Source organism: Calypte anna, chromosome 4A (assembly GCF_003957555.1).
Source record: "Calypte anna isolate BGI_N300 chromosome 4A, bCalAnn1_v1.p, whole genome shotgun sequence".
Classification (NCBI taxonomy): domain Eukaryota; kingdom Metazoa; phylum Chordata; class Aves; order Apodiformes; family Trochilidae; genus Calypte; species Calypte anna.
This window is the reverse complement of record NC_044248.1, coordinates 41,420,399-41,433,314: the sequence shown is the minus strand read 5'-3', so window position 1 is coordinate 41,433,314 and position 12,916 is coordinate 41,420,399. Positions and strand designations below refer to the sequence as shown.

Sequence of the window (12,916 nt, the reverse complement as noted above, 5' to 3'; positions counted from 1 at the left end):
GATTTTGGTTTTAGTAGTAAGGTACTCCTAGATGGAGGCCACTGAATAACTCTTGAGTTTTAAAAATCTGTGCAAGATTTTCCCCCATGAAAAGCTGGTTTTGTCTCTGATATGACAAAATGACAGTAAGGGTTTAGCAAACTGGAAGATCACATTATAGTGTCATCTCCATTGATCCAAGGTTGGGAAGCAATATGAGAGGTGCAACCACAGCCAGTTCCCACCTTCACATCATTTAGAAATCACTGAGCAAAGAAAAATGTGTATTCCAAGATGGGCAAGGTGCCTGCATGTGGATGGAGACAGGCTGTCTTCCTCAACTTTAGTTTTGGTCTAGATATGAAAGATGTGTCTCAGAAAAGTAACTGGAACAGTTTGTGATTATCCTGCTAGAAACCAGGAATGAAAGTGACACAAAAAGAATTTCCATCTGCCAAACATGGCACCATTTCTCATAAACCAGTCTCTCAAGCTGACTACAAGCTACAGTGCACCATATGAAGACTCAAAACTGGAAAATATACCTCGTGGCAAAAAAAAAACCAACTACAAATGTGCACAAATGAAATCTTTCTAGCAATAATAAAAAAACAAATAGTGGAGAAGCAAAACTTTGCCAGTGGTTCTCTAGTCATCTGAACAGAAATGGAGAAATTCTGACACCTTATCAGTGTAGTGTGATGACAAACATGCAGTGTTAATCACACAGACTTGTTTCTCTCCATTTTTTTTTTGTTTTTTGAGAAATAATGTCCACTAAGGTCAATATAACAAAAGAAAAAGAACAAGATGAATAAATCAGCCTGCGAAACACAGAAATAAACTATTTTCTCTTTTAGACTTAAGAGGTCCCAAAGAGTCCAAAGTAACTGTGAACATTGGAACAAGGATGAACACCTGGCTTGAAGTATTTTCTTCAATGTCATCATCACAAATGCGGAACAAATCATTGAAATACATCCTTAATGGCAACAGTTATAAGAAAAGGAAACAAAATTCACCATAGCTTCCAAACCTCTGTAGAGAAGCTCAGCTAGTTTTGAGTCATTTCAACTGAATCACCTGGAAACTCCACCACAGTACCCACGTCTCTGGTCAGTTCTGTTCTGCTCCTCCTCTGGAGGACAATCCAAATCATCCTTGCCCTCAAGAATGCTTTTCCCTCCAGCAGTCCCAGGATAAAACAGGCAGAGCACGAGCTCTGTCCATCCTCGAGGAAGGCTGAGAAGCTTTGGGTCTCACTCAGGTGGCACCTGCCATCCAATGATCCCTGCAGCCCCTCTGGAACCTTTTTCCAAACAACCCACAGAGAAGTCTGGTTGCTTCTTCAAGCTTCTTTCCTTCTTGATGAAGGACTCAACAGGGCCCACCACGAATGTCTTCACGACTGTGAGCAGTGCAAGGCAAACCCATGCTGAGTAACAAGCAGGACCCTCTTTGATCCAGGGGACCAAGGTGACCTGCAGGACTGGAAGCCATCCACCTGCAGCTGGAATTCTACTCCCCCAAAAATTCAAGGCCTCTTTCTATCCTCCTCTGGTTTATCTCTTTTTAGCAATAAGCCATGGTGTCACTCCCTTGAGATGACAAAAGGAAATGGGTTCAGAAGCTGGAATTAAAGGTCAAGGTGAGCAGCCATACAGCACCTGACATGATCACACACCAAGCAGGTTTGGCACACAAACTCATGCTTTTAGTCCATACAAGCAGATATGGTGGCATGAATCAGTGAAGTGTTTAAGATGGGCACAGAAGCCAAGTCAGTAAACTCCAACAGCAGCTGGTACAGTACATTTCAAAGCATTTTGCTCATATTTGGTCACAATTTCTTGTAAACTAGTTCATGGCACTCGCTGTCCATGCAGGTCCACAAGCCAAAATGTAAGAATTTACAGAAATAATCAGATTTCTAGCACTGATTGTTTTATCAAGTTCTCTTTCTCACTGGAGAGAGAATCCTTGCAGGTTTACCCTGCAGCTGCATATCATCCAGCTGCAGATGTAAGTGAAAAAAGATGTACACATGGACTATTGCAAACAAGTAGAAGCAGCTACATGTAAACATATCTCAGACTTGTAAAATCAAATTTTCAGTTCTCAATTATAAATACAAAAAGTGGAGCACTATATACACAACTTCATGCTTGTAAGGTTAGATTCATCACTGCAAAGACAAAAAAAAAAAAAAAAGAGGTTTAGATTAATGAAATTAGTAAATCCATCTTTCAGATTTGTATTCCAAATACACAGATTTGGCAGGGTTGCAAATGCAGATAGTTATTTCCACAGCAGCACCTATTCTTCAGAGATAAATGCATCCAGGATGTCACGTATACTGCATGTTTTCTAATGTATCCCTCCACCCAAGTTTTCTCATTAAATCTTTAGTTAAAAGGTTAAATTTTTACTAAAATTATGTTGTAAAATTAGCATACAACATAAGAACCAGGAGACTGGAATGAAGAATAGAAAGGCAGCTGTCTCTGAAACACTTCCTCAATGTTATTACTTGTACAGCTATTACAACCTCATCACACCAACTGGGATGGAGAGGTTTTATTTTGTGTTGCTGCATACATCTGTCATAGCAGCTCTGAAGTATACCCTGATATTCTTTAGTGTGACTGTGACAGGATTTCTGTGTGCCAAGGACACAATGCCCCTGGAAAAGAAAAAGCTCTGTTTGTCCTACCTTTTGCCAACAGCCAGGCATTGGTAATCCATCAGGACCCTGTTTCAGGGGAAAAAAATAATAATAATAAAAAAAAAAAAAAAAAAAAAGACATAGTTAAGTTTGATAGGATAGATATTCCATCAGTATCTGTTAGAACAGCTGAAGCAGCTCTGATGTTTTATTTAGTAATTAGCTACCAGTTCCTAACTTAACTCTTAAGAGAGCTTAACTCTCAAGTTCTCAAGGTAAAAAAAAGCCAGAGGTTTACACTGTAAATACATGCATGCATCTCCCTGCCATAAAGATTTGGTTTTCCCTAGATCATCAGAACATCTTCATCACTTTCCTTTAATATTAGAGCTCAGGCTGCCTATTATTTTATTCACAACAATCTGTAGCTGAACGTACAAGATCAATGAGCAAAAAAAAAATAATAAATACTATCACTTTTATCTGGAGGATATTGTGTTTTATGGGCCCCTAGTACAAAGTTAACCCAATGATAAGATAGCAAAAGTCAAGTTTGAATAGGAACTTTTCTGTTTACTTTCCCTCTTAGCTTTTGAAAGAAGCAGCAAGAACTTCAGGCCTTAACATTCCTCAAGTGACACAGTGGAAGAAACCATAAGTGTGGGAGCAGTAGAGCAGCACTGGCTACTTCATCTCTTGGAAACCAGAGGTATTTGATTTTTTCTTATGTTAGTGGGAGTACACTTCTTGTCTGTCACCAACTCTACTGTCACACATCTCCATGCAGCCAGTGAGACCAGAGCCAACTTTTGACTACAGCCAGAGTGATTTTCATGGAACTAATTCCAATTTACATGGCTATGGAGGGCTTCTCTAGAGAGTTCTAGTCAGAACTGGCAGGATATGTCATGTTACTAGACTATACATGAGCCTTGACTTTTTTTTTTAGAATATAGAAAAAACAGTACTTAATTTGTGCATTTACACGTGGAGATTGTGGTTAATTAAATTTTTTGAATGTGCTCATATGTAATTTGATGGGAATGACCTCCTGCCTAAAGCAAGACACAGTGCCATTTGCTTGGCAGCTTATTTTAGTAATTACCTATGAACATCCATCAATGCCTGTTAGTGAATCTCCAGATATAAATGATAATACAGACAGAGAAACATTTTTAAATTACAAAAGCATGCTTGATTATCCCCAACAAAAATATGAGATATGGTTACCATTAATTGAAAGCAAACAAAATGGACTATGGAATAATCTTAATGGGGTACGTATTTAAGATTAAAATCCATTGACTTCAAACTAAAAAGTGCTACAGTTGAAACAAAATCTACTTAATTTAACATTCACCTTAGAGACCCGTGCTTAACCACCAAACAATATCAGAACATGCAGATCAAATTTTACAGAGAAAATAAAAAAGAGTATTTTCCTTCTGTCTTCAGGAAATGTGTATGTACTTTTTTGTTGTTCTGTTTTGCTTTGTTTTATAATGGAAAAGAATTTAAACTTACTTTGCCTTTAAATAAAAATCACTGTTGCCAGATTGGTACAAGGGAGAGGGTCAACAAGGAGCATTTTAGTATAGGTGGGAACTTGAATCCATGCTAACATAGGGAAGGGAGTGGCATGTGTATTCCAGGAAGGTTAAGTTCCAAGGGTAAGACCATCAAATTGAAGATGTTAAATAACAAAGACAGTGAGGATTTGGGCTGCAGACCATTATCTTCTTACAAACCTCAGGTAAACTTTTTGTTTCCAGGTCAGTTTGAATGCTATTTGATGAACAGACCAGACACCAAATATATTACTTGTGTAAGGTCTGGAAAATCAAGCTTGGCTTGGCTTACTGGAAACCTATGACTTGATTTTTAGAAATACATCATTCTGTACATGACTCTTACTTTTGACAAATCCTGACAGCATGCACCCAGGACTGCATGGAATTAAAAGGAAGTCCAGGGTGCAGAGTAACTCTGGGACAGGCTGGGGTGGGTGAAGAACTGAGCCAGTGCAGACAGAAATCATCAGACTTGATTAGGAGTGGTTGTTGTGCTGGTTTTCTCCAGGCTGGTGTTCAGGGTGAGTAAGGCAAGAGGTGTTTGGTGAGGGAAAAATCACAAACAATTCTCAGGGAAAAATGTAGGAAGGACACAAACTTTTAAACTGCTGGGAGTTAGGTGAGGTGTCAACAAAAACGTGTCCCCTCTCATTGTGGTTATGGTCACTGAAGCAGCTGGTTTGTCCATGCACATGCTTGTTAGGTGAAGGATGTAAAGTCAGCTCAGGAAAACATTAATTAACACTGAGAACGCCTGACTACAAACAAAGGAACCACATGCAGGGTTGGTAGGAAAGAGAAATACTGTACCAATTGGCAAGGGGCATCCAGCCCATCCAGGCCAGGCTGGCCTGGCTCCCCTTTTTCCCCCTTAATTCCACGGAATCCCTGTTTGTAAAGATTAACTTGTAATGTTACTGTCAAGGAAATGCCTTCAGTATTGACTTAGCTGGAGTGAACAAATAACAACAGAGAGGCAAGAGGAGCAAGCTGACCAGTGTGGTATGGTTTCAACTCATGGGGCACTGGCTCTGGCACATCCCAGATTTGGTTCTTTTCCTATATGTTTGGCAGAAAATAATGAAAACAATCACTAATGAAACATCCAAATTTAACAGGATGTTTCAGGTTGGAAGGGGCCTCTAAAGGTCATTTCCTCCAACCCCCCTGAAGCCTGCAGCCTAAAGGTCTTAAATCTGGTGCTTTAAACCAATTTAGGAGGAAAAAGAATTTAGCAGAACCTGAGATGAGGCTGCATAAACAAAGAGCAACACGTGGCAGAGTAGCTGGTGCTTGTTCCTCTCCCTGTGTTTCTGATTCCATCAGTCTACAGCAGAACTATTGACTGTCCAATACACAAGTGACACATACCAATGGGCAAGGTGCATCTAATCCAGGAGCACCCTGTTCTCCTTTCTCCCCTTTAGGCCCCTTTTTGCCTTTCTTTCCCTTTTCCCCCTGTGGATACAATGGTTTGGATAAAACAGGTTTCATTCTTTTGGGAAAAAAAAAATCAAGAAAGATCGGTTTAAAAGTTTTGATTTTTCTTTTTAAGCCAATGGAGAGCTGAAAGGACACTTACCACTGTGTTGTGGTTTGGATGGTGCATTTTGTGGAAAAATAAATTATATGATCACAAGCAAGAACTGCAATCAGTAGGAATTAGTTTGTGTTGATATTTCATAGCTGTATAATGAATGTTTTGAATCCTAGGACAAGGCTTGAAATAATTCTTTTCTTGACATAGAGGCAAATCTGCAAGTGCCACCCCAATGCACAGCCCAAAATAAGAGATCTCCTACTTGCTGAAGGTGATAATACTAAATCTGAGCTAAATTTGTCACCTCTCTAGAAGATTCACCTCTAGCCAGGTGTAACTGCAGCAGCAGAGTTCCTCAGCACAGTTTCTCTTAAAAAATACCTGTGGTGTGGATGCTTTACAGGGATGGCTGCACTCTGGTTAAATTCTGTCAGGTTTCATGGTACTGCATGCATCAAGGCTGAACTTGGCATGCTCTGTTTTTTTGCTGAACTGGCCCTCTGCAGTCTAGAAGGGTTTGGGACAAATCCTGTCCTCAGTCTTGCTCACAGAAACCCACAGAAATCACTGAGGGTGCACTCCTAGCACTCCAAATCCAACACAAACATTTCAAACCCTGTTACAGGAATCAAAACATCCAATCTGCTTGATGGAGAGGTATTCTGACACAGTCAATGACTTCATAATGTCTTGGTATAATAAATTAATCAGAAGCAATAATTATATTCTTTATTTAAACAGTCCAGCATTTAAATGTTCTTTTTACTGCAGGCAACATTTGATCTTATTTTACCAAAATTCAGTCCTTTGATTTTGCACCAAGTATACTTTTTTTAAAATGAAAAACTTCCAGTGCTTTAATTACTCATGGAAATGAGTTGACTTCCCTCACCAAAACCACCTGCAAAGATGACCTCACCTTCAAGCAGCATAAGATGTTTGGAGAGTTCATTTTACAATTGATTTCACACCATTTGATCACAATGGTAAATGAGTTTCAGGTTTGCTCTCAATTTCACAAAAATCAAAAACGGTTCCGTTACAAAAAAATGAAACAAATTGGACTAGGATTGTAAAAAATGGGGTAGGAAGGATGAGGAAGTCAGGAATATCACAGAGAAATGGGAAAAATAGCCATAGGAAAATTAGTATGACATTGGAGAACCAGCAAGCGAGGTTGTGGCTATTGGGAGGATTTAATTTGTGAGGAAAAGGATAAAAAAGACAGAGGAATTGTAAGGAATGGAGGTAGAAGGAGAAGGAAGGAATGCCCCTTTGGAAAGACAGGTGGATTTTGGTGAAGCATGTAAACAGACATTTAACTACGTCCACACCAGAGCATAAAAACTTAACCCATTAATGAGCATAAAACACGTTTTTACACAATTTAAAAATAACTGTATCGTATTTTCAAAAAGGAAGGAAAGCACCTCGTTCATTTAATATCACAGCATACTTGACACATTCAAATGAAGACATCTTTTCCATGAGCAAATCATACTGCAGCCACGACACTATAGCAGCAAAGTTCCTTGTCTATCTTTTCTGTGTGCCAAAAAGTCACAGGATGGTATTTAGGAAAACAGCAACCCAAACATTACCTTTCTGTACCAAATTATAAGATTGTGATGTAAAAAAAGAAATCCCCACAAGTCAGGAGCTGAAAGTTGGCTAAGTTTTCATCTTCAAACTACAAATCTAAGAGCATAGCACAGTTTAGGGCCAAATCTCATATTATTTGTGTTCAATGTAACACAAATATATTTGCTGTGAGTGTGTCCAAGAACAGTGCATGGACACACTCCAAAAATTATTTTGAAAGTGGACAGTACAGTTTGGTTTCTGAGTCTTTTCTTTTATCTTTAGTAATTTTATTTCTCTAATTTGTGTTCCTGGGGAGCAGATTTAAACTACTTAAACTTCCAGTCTTGCAGGGCAAACCTGTGCTCTATTCAAACCAATGCCATCTGGGTAAAGATCAGTCTGGATTTCCTGAGTACTTCACTTTTTCCATGGGCTGAGTTCTTGTCTCTCAATCTTCACCTTCTTACCCTGAACTATAAAGATCCACGGGAGACACAAAGCAGCTGATGAAGATTTAAAAAAAATTCCTTCCTGCCCTTCTTTAGTGCCTTGAGGAATAGAGATTTGTGGCACTTCATAACACTGTTATGGCTGGAAAAATCTCCATTCCTCACAGATTTTATCTTCTGCTGAGTCTAGGGGGAAAAGGATGATGTCTTCCCAGCCACTGTTGTGATACATCATACTCCACTGTCAGTATTTACAGCAAGAGACACAACTCCACATTAGGGACCAGGGTCCCCTTCCCTCCCTTTTCCCACAATACGACCTCTAATTTTTGTGGAAGGTTATTCCTTTTCAAAAGAAAATTTTTTTCTATCCGTGCAACTTGAAAATACAAAATTAATTGTACAAACCTTCTTCATGCTGAGTGCTCCTGGACTATAATTTTATATGACTTATTACAGCTAGAACACTTAACAAATATTTTTACAGCCAAGTTAAGCAGACATTATAATGCAAACACTGACTTGCTTCCACTGTAGCAGAACTTCTGACACATTAAAATTAAATCATCAGTCTAGGACTCATCTCAAACTGAAGAAGTGAAGAGTTATTCCCTGCCTACCACAGCATGCCTATGAAAACAACAAGTGTCACTGAATCTCAATAGAATTACCATCTGCAGTATTCCAGGAACCTCACCAGAACTGATTAGAAAGGGGTAATATTTTTTTTTTTTTAATTTTCTGGACACAAGCCCTCTAATGTATCCCAGGATAAGAAGATAGTGTTAGGGTCATTCTCTCTGGCATTTACTGTAACCCTCACTTAGCACAGGTTGGCCATTTTGCCAGTCATTTATCCAAGTTATCAGTGACACCTTTCTACTGCAACTGCTCTCAAAACCAAAATCTGATTGCTTGTGATGGACAGACCCAGAGCCTTTGGCAGCAAGCAGGAGCTCCCCATTCATTGTGATTACTCTGCTAGGTCAGACACTGCCTTTATAATATTCACAGAGCATCTGCTTAAGCAACAGTTGTTCTGCAAAAATCAGCACCTTCCCAGTGATCTCTGAGCTCAAAATAAGCAATATAACAAGGGACAGAAGGGAAGGACACATTTCATAGTACCCTTATCAATGCATTTAGTCCTAAATTCTTTTTACTAAATATATTTCCAAGTTGCTGTGTCTGGATCATGAAAATGAAGTTAGGTTGTTTCTGCCAACTTCACTATCTGGTGAGTTTACCAGGTTGGTGTTGTACATGATTTCATTTCAATCCACAAGTACCACAAAGTTATTAATTGTAAATCAGACATTGCCAAAAACCTCACAAATTTAAACAGATCCTGTCCTTATCCATTTGGTGTGGGACAGGCAGCAGGCACAGGCATGGTACACTAGGATCAACAGTTGTAAAACTGCACAAACTGCCAAGGAACAGAATTGTGGATTTTCAACAAGCTTAGGATGAATTGGAGAAAATAAGACTAAAAATAAGCTGTGCTTTTGGACACGTTGCCATTACTAGTTCCATGGATAAATTTCCATGTATTTTCATGATTTTGCTTAGCATGGATCTCTGACCTGCCTTTTGGCACACAGTAAAAACAAAGATAAGTTTCAAGGGGACAATTTATAGCACATAGACAGCAGAACTGACTAAGCTGAGCAATCAAGCAACACAGCAACACTATGGTCACCTTTTCTCCCTTTTCTCCTATATCACCCTTTTCTCCTCGAGGACCAGGGAAACCCTATAAAAACAAAATGGACAAGGTAGATCGACTTTTATTCACATGCAGGTTAAGCTTTCAAATACTCTTGGAAAACAGAAAAAAAAAAAAAAAAAGATGATTTCACTACATGCTTCATCTGAATCTGTGAGTTCTGTGTGCACACATGCATGCACACAAGAGCATGTGAGACCACAAATGTCAGAGTGTGTTTGGTAGAGTCATTTTGCCAGCAATGGAAAGAAATCATAGCACTCCAAATTGTAATAGCCCATGCTATGTAGCATATTTTGTAAAAGACTCCTGCAAGTTAGGGATTTCACTGCAAGGCTAGAGGAAAAAGCTTTCAGCAAGTCCTTTTAGCATGCCAAAGGAAACACCAATATTTTGAAAGTATCACTGCTTCTGGGATGATGATGTCTTTAAATAGGATCAATTTACTTAACCAAATATTAGTGACTCCTTCTTCTTCTACTACTCAGTCACAAGCATGAGTATTTTTTTACCAAGCACAGATTTTCAGCCTACTGACTTCCAAAGGACCAACTACTTGTATTACTAAGCACTAGACCTGGTGGGGCCTGCTGGTAAGGGCTGCACTTTGCATCATCTTTGTCCTTTTATCAGGGAGAAAGAGGACCTGCAGCATTTAGCAGCTCTCTGTATGCACTGCATGCACACTAAATGGAAACAGAGGTGTTACACCCAGTAAGCTATTTCTTGCAAGATGCTTACCTACCATTAAGAGTGCATTGGTCATACATATTACTTACATCAAGGCCAGGCTCTCCATCTTTGCCCTGCCAAAGAACCATATAAACTACATTAGCAGCTGGCCCTAAGCTGGGGTGCCCATGGCCACCTTGGTGCCCCTCTTCCTTGCTCTCTCTCCACAGGGGATGATGCAGAGGCTGGATGGGCAGCATTGCCATTGGAGAAGGACATTTCTGTCAGTGTTTAACATTTCCAGGAACTGATAACTTGACTGTAAAATTTTTCCTAAGCTTTGTTTGCCTGCATATTCCAGGAGCAAGCTGGAGATAGAGAAAAGCTGATCATTTTTTATTTTTAATTCACAGTAAGCGGAAACACAAATTGGATTTCTTTTTAACTCCTGAAAGTGACCCTCAGATAAATGTATGCTGCAGTCTAATTTAACACTCCATGCAGCCTGCAAACTCTCTCTAGTCATTGACTCCCAATTCAATTAAACCATGAGCCTGTATTCTAACTTAAGTTAATTCATTAAGCACAGTAGAGTGGTGAGGGGATGGAAACACTGCAAGTCTCTTTCAGAGGGTGGTTGTGCCTGGCCAAGCACATTTACATGGCTTTCCTTGTGTCAAGGTATGGAACTGACATCTCTATGTACACACCTGACCCAGTCATCAGCAAAGAGAGCAAATAAACTGATTTTATTTGGGTTGTCTTCATTAGGCCAAAGAAAGTTCTCACTCACGTTTTAGAAACAGATAATATAATGCAAGTGACTGATTTAAACCATACCAACTCCACCTGTGAGTGATCCCCAGTGAACTTCTCAAAACAATTCTGAACACAGAAATGAAAACAAAACTGATCCCTGAAGTGTGAAAAAAACCAAAAATATAATGGCCAAGTAGCCTTCAGCATGGAAATCCAAGCACATTGTTGACCTGAAGAAAATCACAGCCTTCCACAGTTCATCCTCAAGTCCTGCCACTCTCACATTGTCCCCAGATAGCAGAAACAGGAGGACTTCCAGGCTGGATTTCCTCTGTCCTGCTGGTTCATGCCAGGTCTGTTTTGCTACTTTTGCCTGATCACCTGCACAGGTAGGAATCTGAGATATGGACCAGTCAGTGACCTTGGACTGTCAGGGATTATTATCTGTCTTTGCCTTTTCCAACTCACTGTACTGCTGGGTGAAAAGCAGTGACAAAGCACACAGAGTTTAATCAAGGAGTGATGAAAAGTGCAAGGGGTACAGACTGGTTGCAACTTACAGGCAAGCCGTATGGTCCTCTGGGTCCAGGCTCACCTACAGTTCCCTTTTCACCCTAAGAAAAGATAACAGATGAAGCAAAACAAAATCACTGTCTGTCTTAGAAATCCTCTACTAACTGCTTTAGATAAAAGTTCGTGCATTCCTAATTAGTTTGAGTGAAAAATATCCAAGCTAAATTACTTTTATTAAATGATAAAAAGGGTGAAGAGGAGGTGTGTACTACTTTCTAGGCAAAATTACTTTTCAGGCACATGATAATACATTAAAAAAACCAAACATGAGCAACTGAAAATATTTTTTAAACTGAACTTGCACCAATTTCAAGTTTAAGCCAGTAGCAGCTGCAACACTGCACTCAGTAAAAACTCAATGTTGTAATGAAAACTGAGGATATACAGCTTCTAGCTCCATAGCAGCTGACATAATGACAAATAATAATGTGTCAGTAAAACTTCTATTTAAGCAGACAATCAACAAAGACATTGTGAAGATTACCCTATGCACTGCAAACTGTTGCTAACCTCTTTATCAGATTAGGTAAGGGATGCCCATCTTTAATAAATCAAAATTGTAGCGATGTGCAAGACAAACAAATTCAGAGATTACTCCAGAAGTTTGGTCTCATTCTTTACTAAAATCCAGGGGAAAATTACCAGATCCTAGAGGGATGGCACCAAAATGATTTTACAGCCTTAGTACAGAGCAAACTTTTCCCAGTGAAAGGAAATGCTGAGATGACAGACTTCAGGCTGAGAGTCGTAATGATTTTTGCTTTCCAGTTGCTCTTCATCAACTATTAGTTATTTACTATTTACTACGAGTTATTAATTAATCACTGCATTACTAAAAGCACAAGACAGAGATGTAGATGTGTGTCTGATTATTTAATAGCAGTAAACATCAGCACAGCCAAGTCCTTTAGCACAGCACTTGACATGGGCTGCTAAGGCTCAGTTTTATTGACTGGATAACAGGAAAAAACAGGGCACCAGAATCAACTGGGTGTGAACATGTTGTTGAATAATCACAGCCATAAGGAGTTCTTCAGACACTGACATTTGGCCTGTTTCAGATACTGCATACTTTCCCATAAGCAGGCCCTATACAGACCCTGTCTATACTCACTCAACTCTTCTGGTGATTAGATGTGTAGTGTCTGATCTTTCTGGATTTTCTTAATCTCCAGACATTTCTGAGCAGCATTTTAGGCTGGATGTCCTTGCAGAACAATAGGAGGTATTGGGAAGTAGCAGCTGATTTTCAAAACATTAAATCCCTTGCAGCTTGCAACTTTCTGCTGAGACAAAACTAATGTGCTGATTTATGTACATAACTGTTTGATCACTACTTGAAATATGTCAAGACTCGTTAAATATCTTTTTTTTTTTCTTTTAATCTCCAATGGA

General features: G+C 39.3%; 1 protein-coding gene across 1 annotated transcript in view; it reads right to left on the bottom strand.

Annotated features, from left to right (window-relative positions):
* Positions 1-1,541: 1,541 nt before the first annotated feature.
* The window catches only part of COL25A1 (collagen type XXV alpha 1 chain), a 256,844-nt gene continuing 245,469 nt past the window's right edge, over positions 1,542-12,916 (bottom strand). Inside the window, exons 33-38 of the mRNA XM_030450322.1 lie at positions 11,509-11,562; positions 10,297-10,323; positions 9,491-9,544; positions 5,026-5,103; positions 2,693-2,731; positions 1,542-1,577 (exon numbers count right to left, since the gene is read on the bottom strand). Coding sequence (XP_030306182.1) covers positions 1,542-1,577; positions 2,693-2,731; positions 5,026-5,103; positions 9,491-9,544; positions 10,297-10,323; positions 11,509-11,562 — 288 coding nt within the window. The remainder of the gene's footprint in view (positions 1,578-2,692; positions 2,732-5,025; positions 5,104-9,490; positions 9,545-10,296; positions 10,324-11,508; positions 11,563-12,916) is intronic.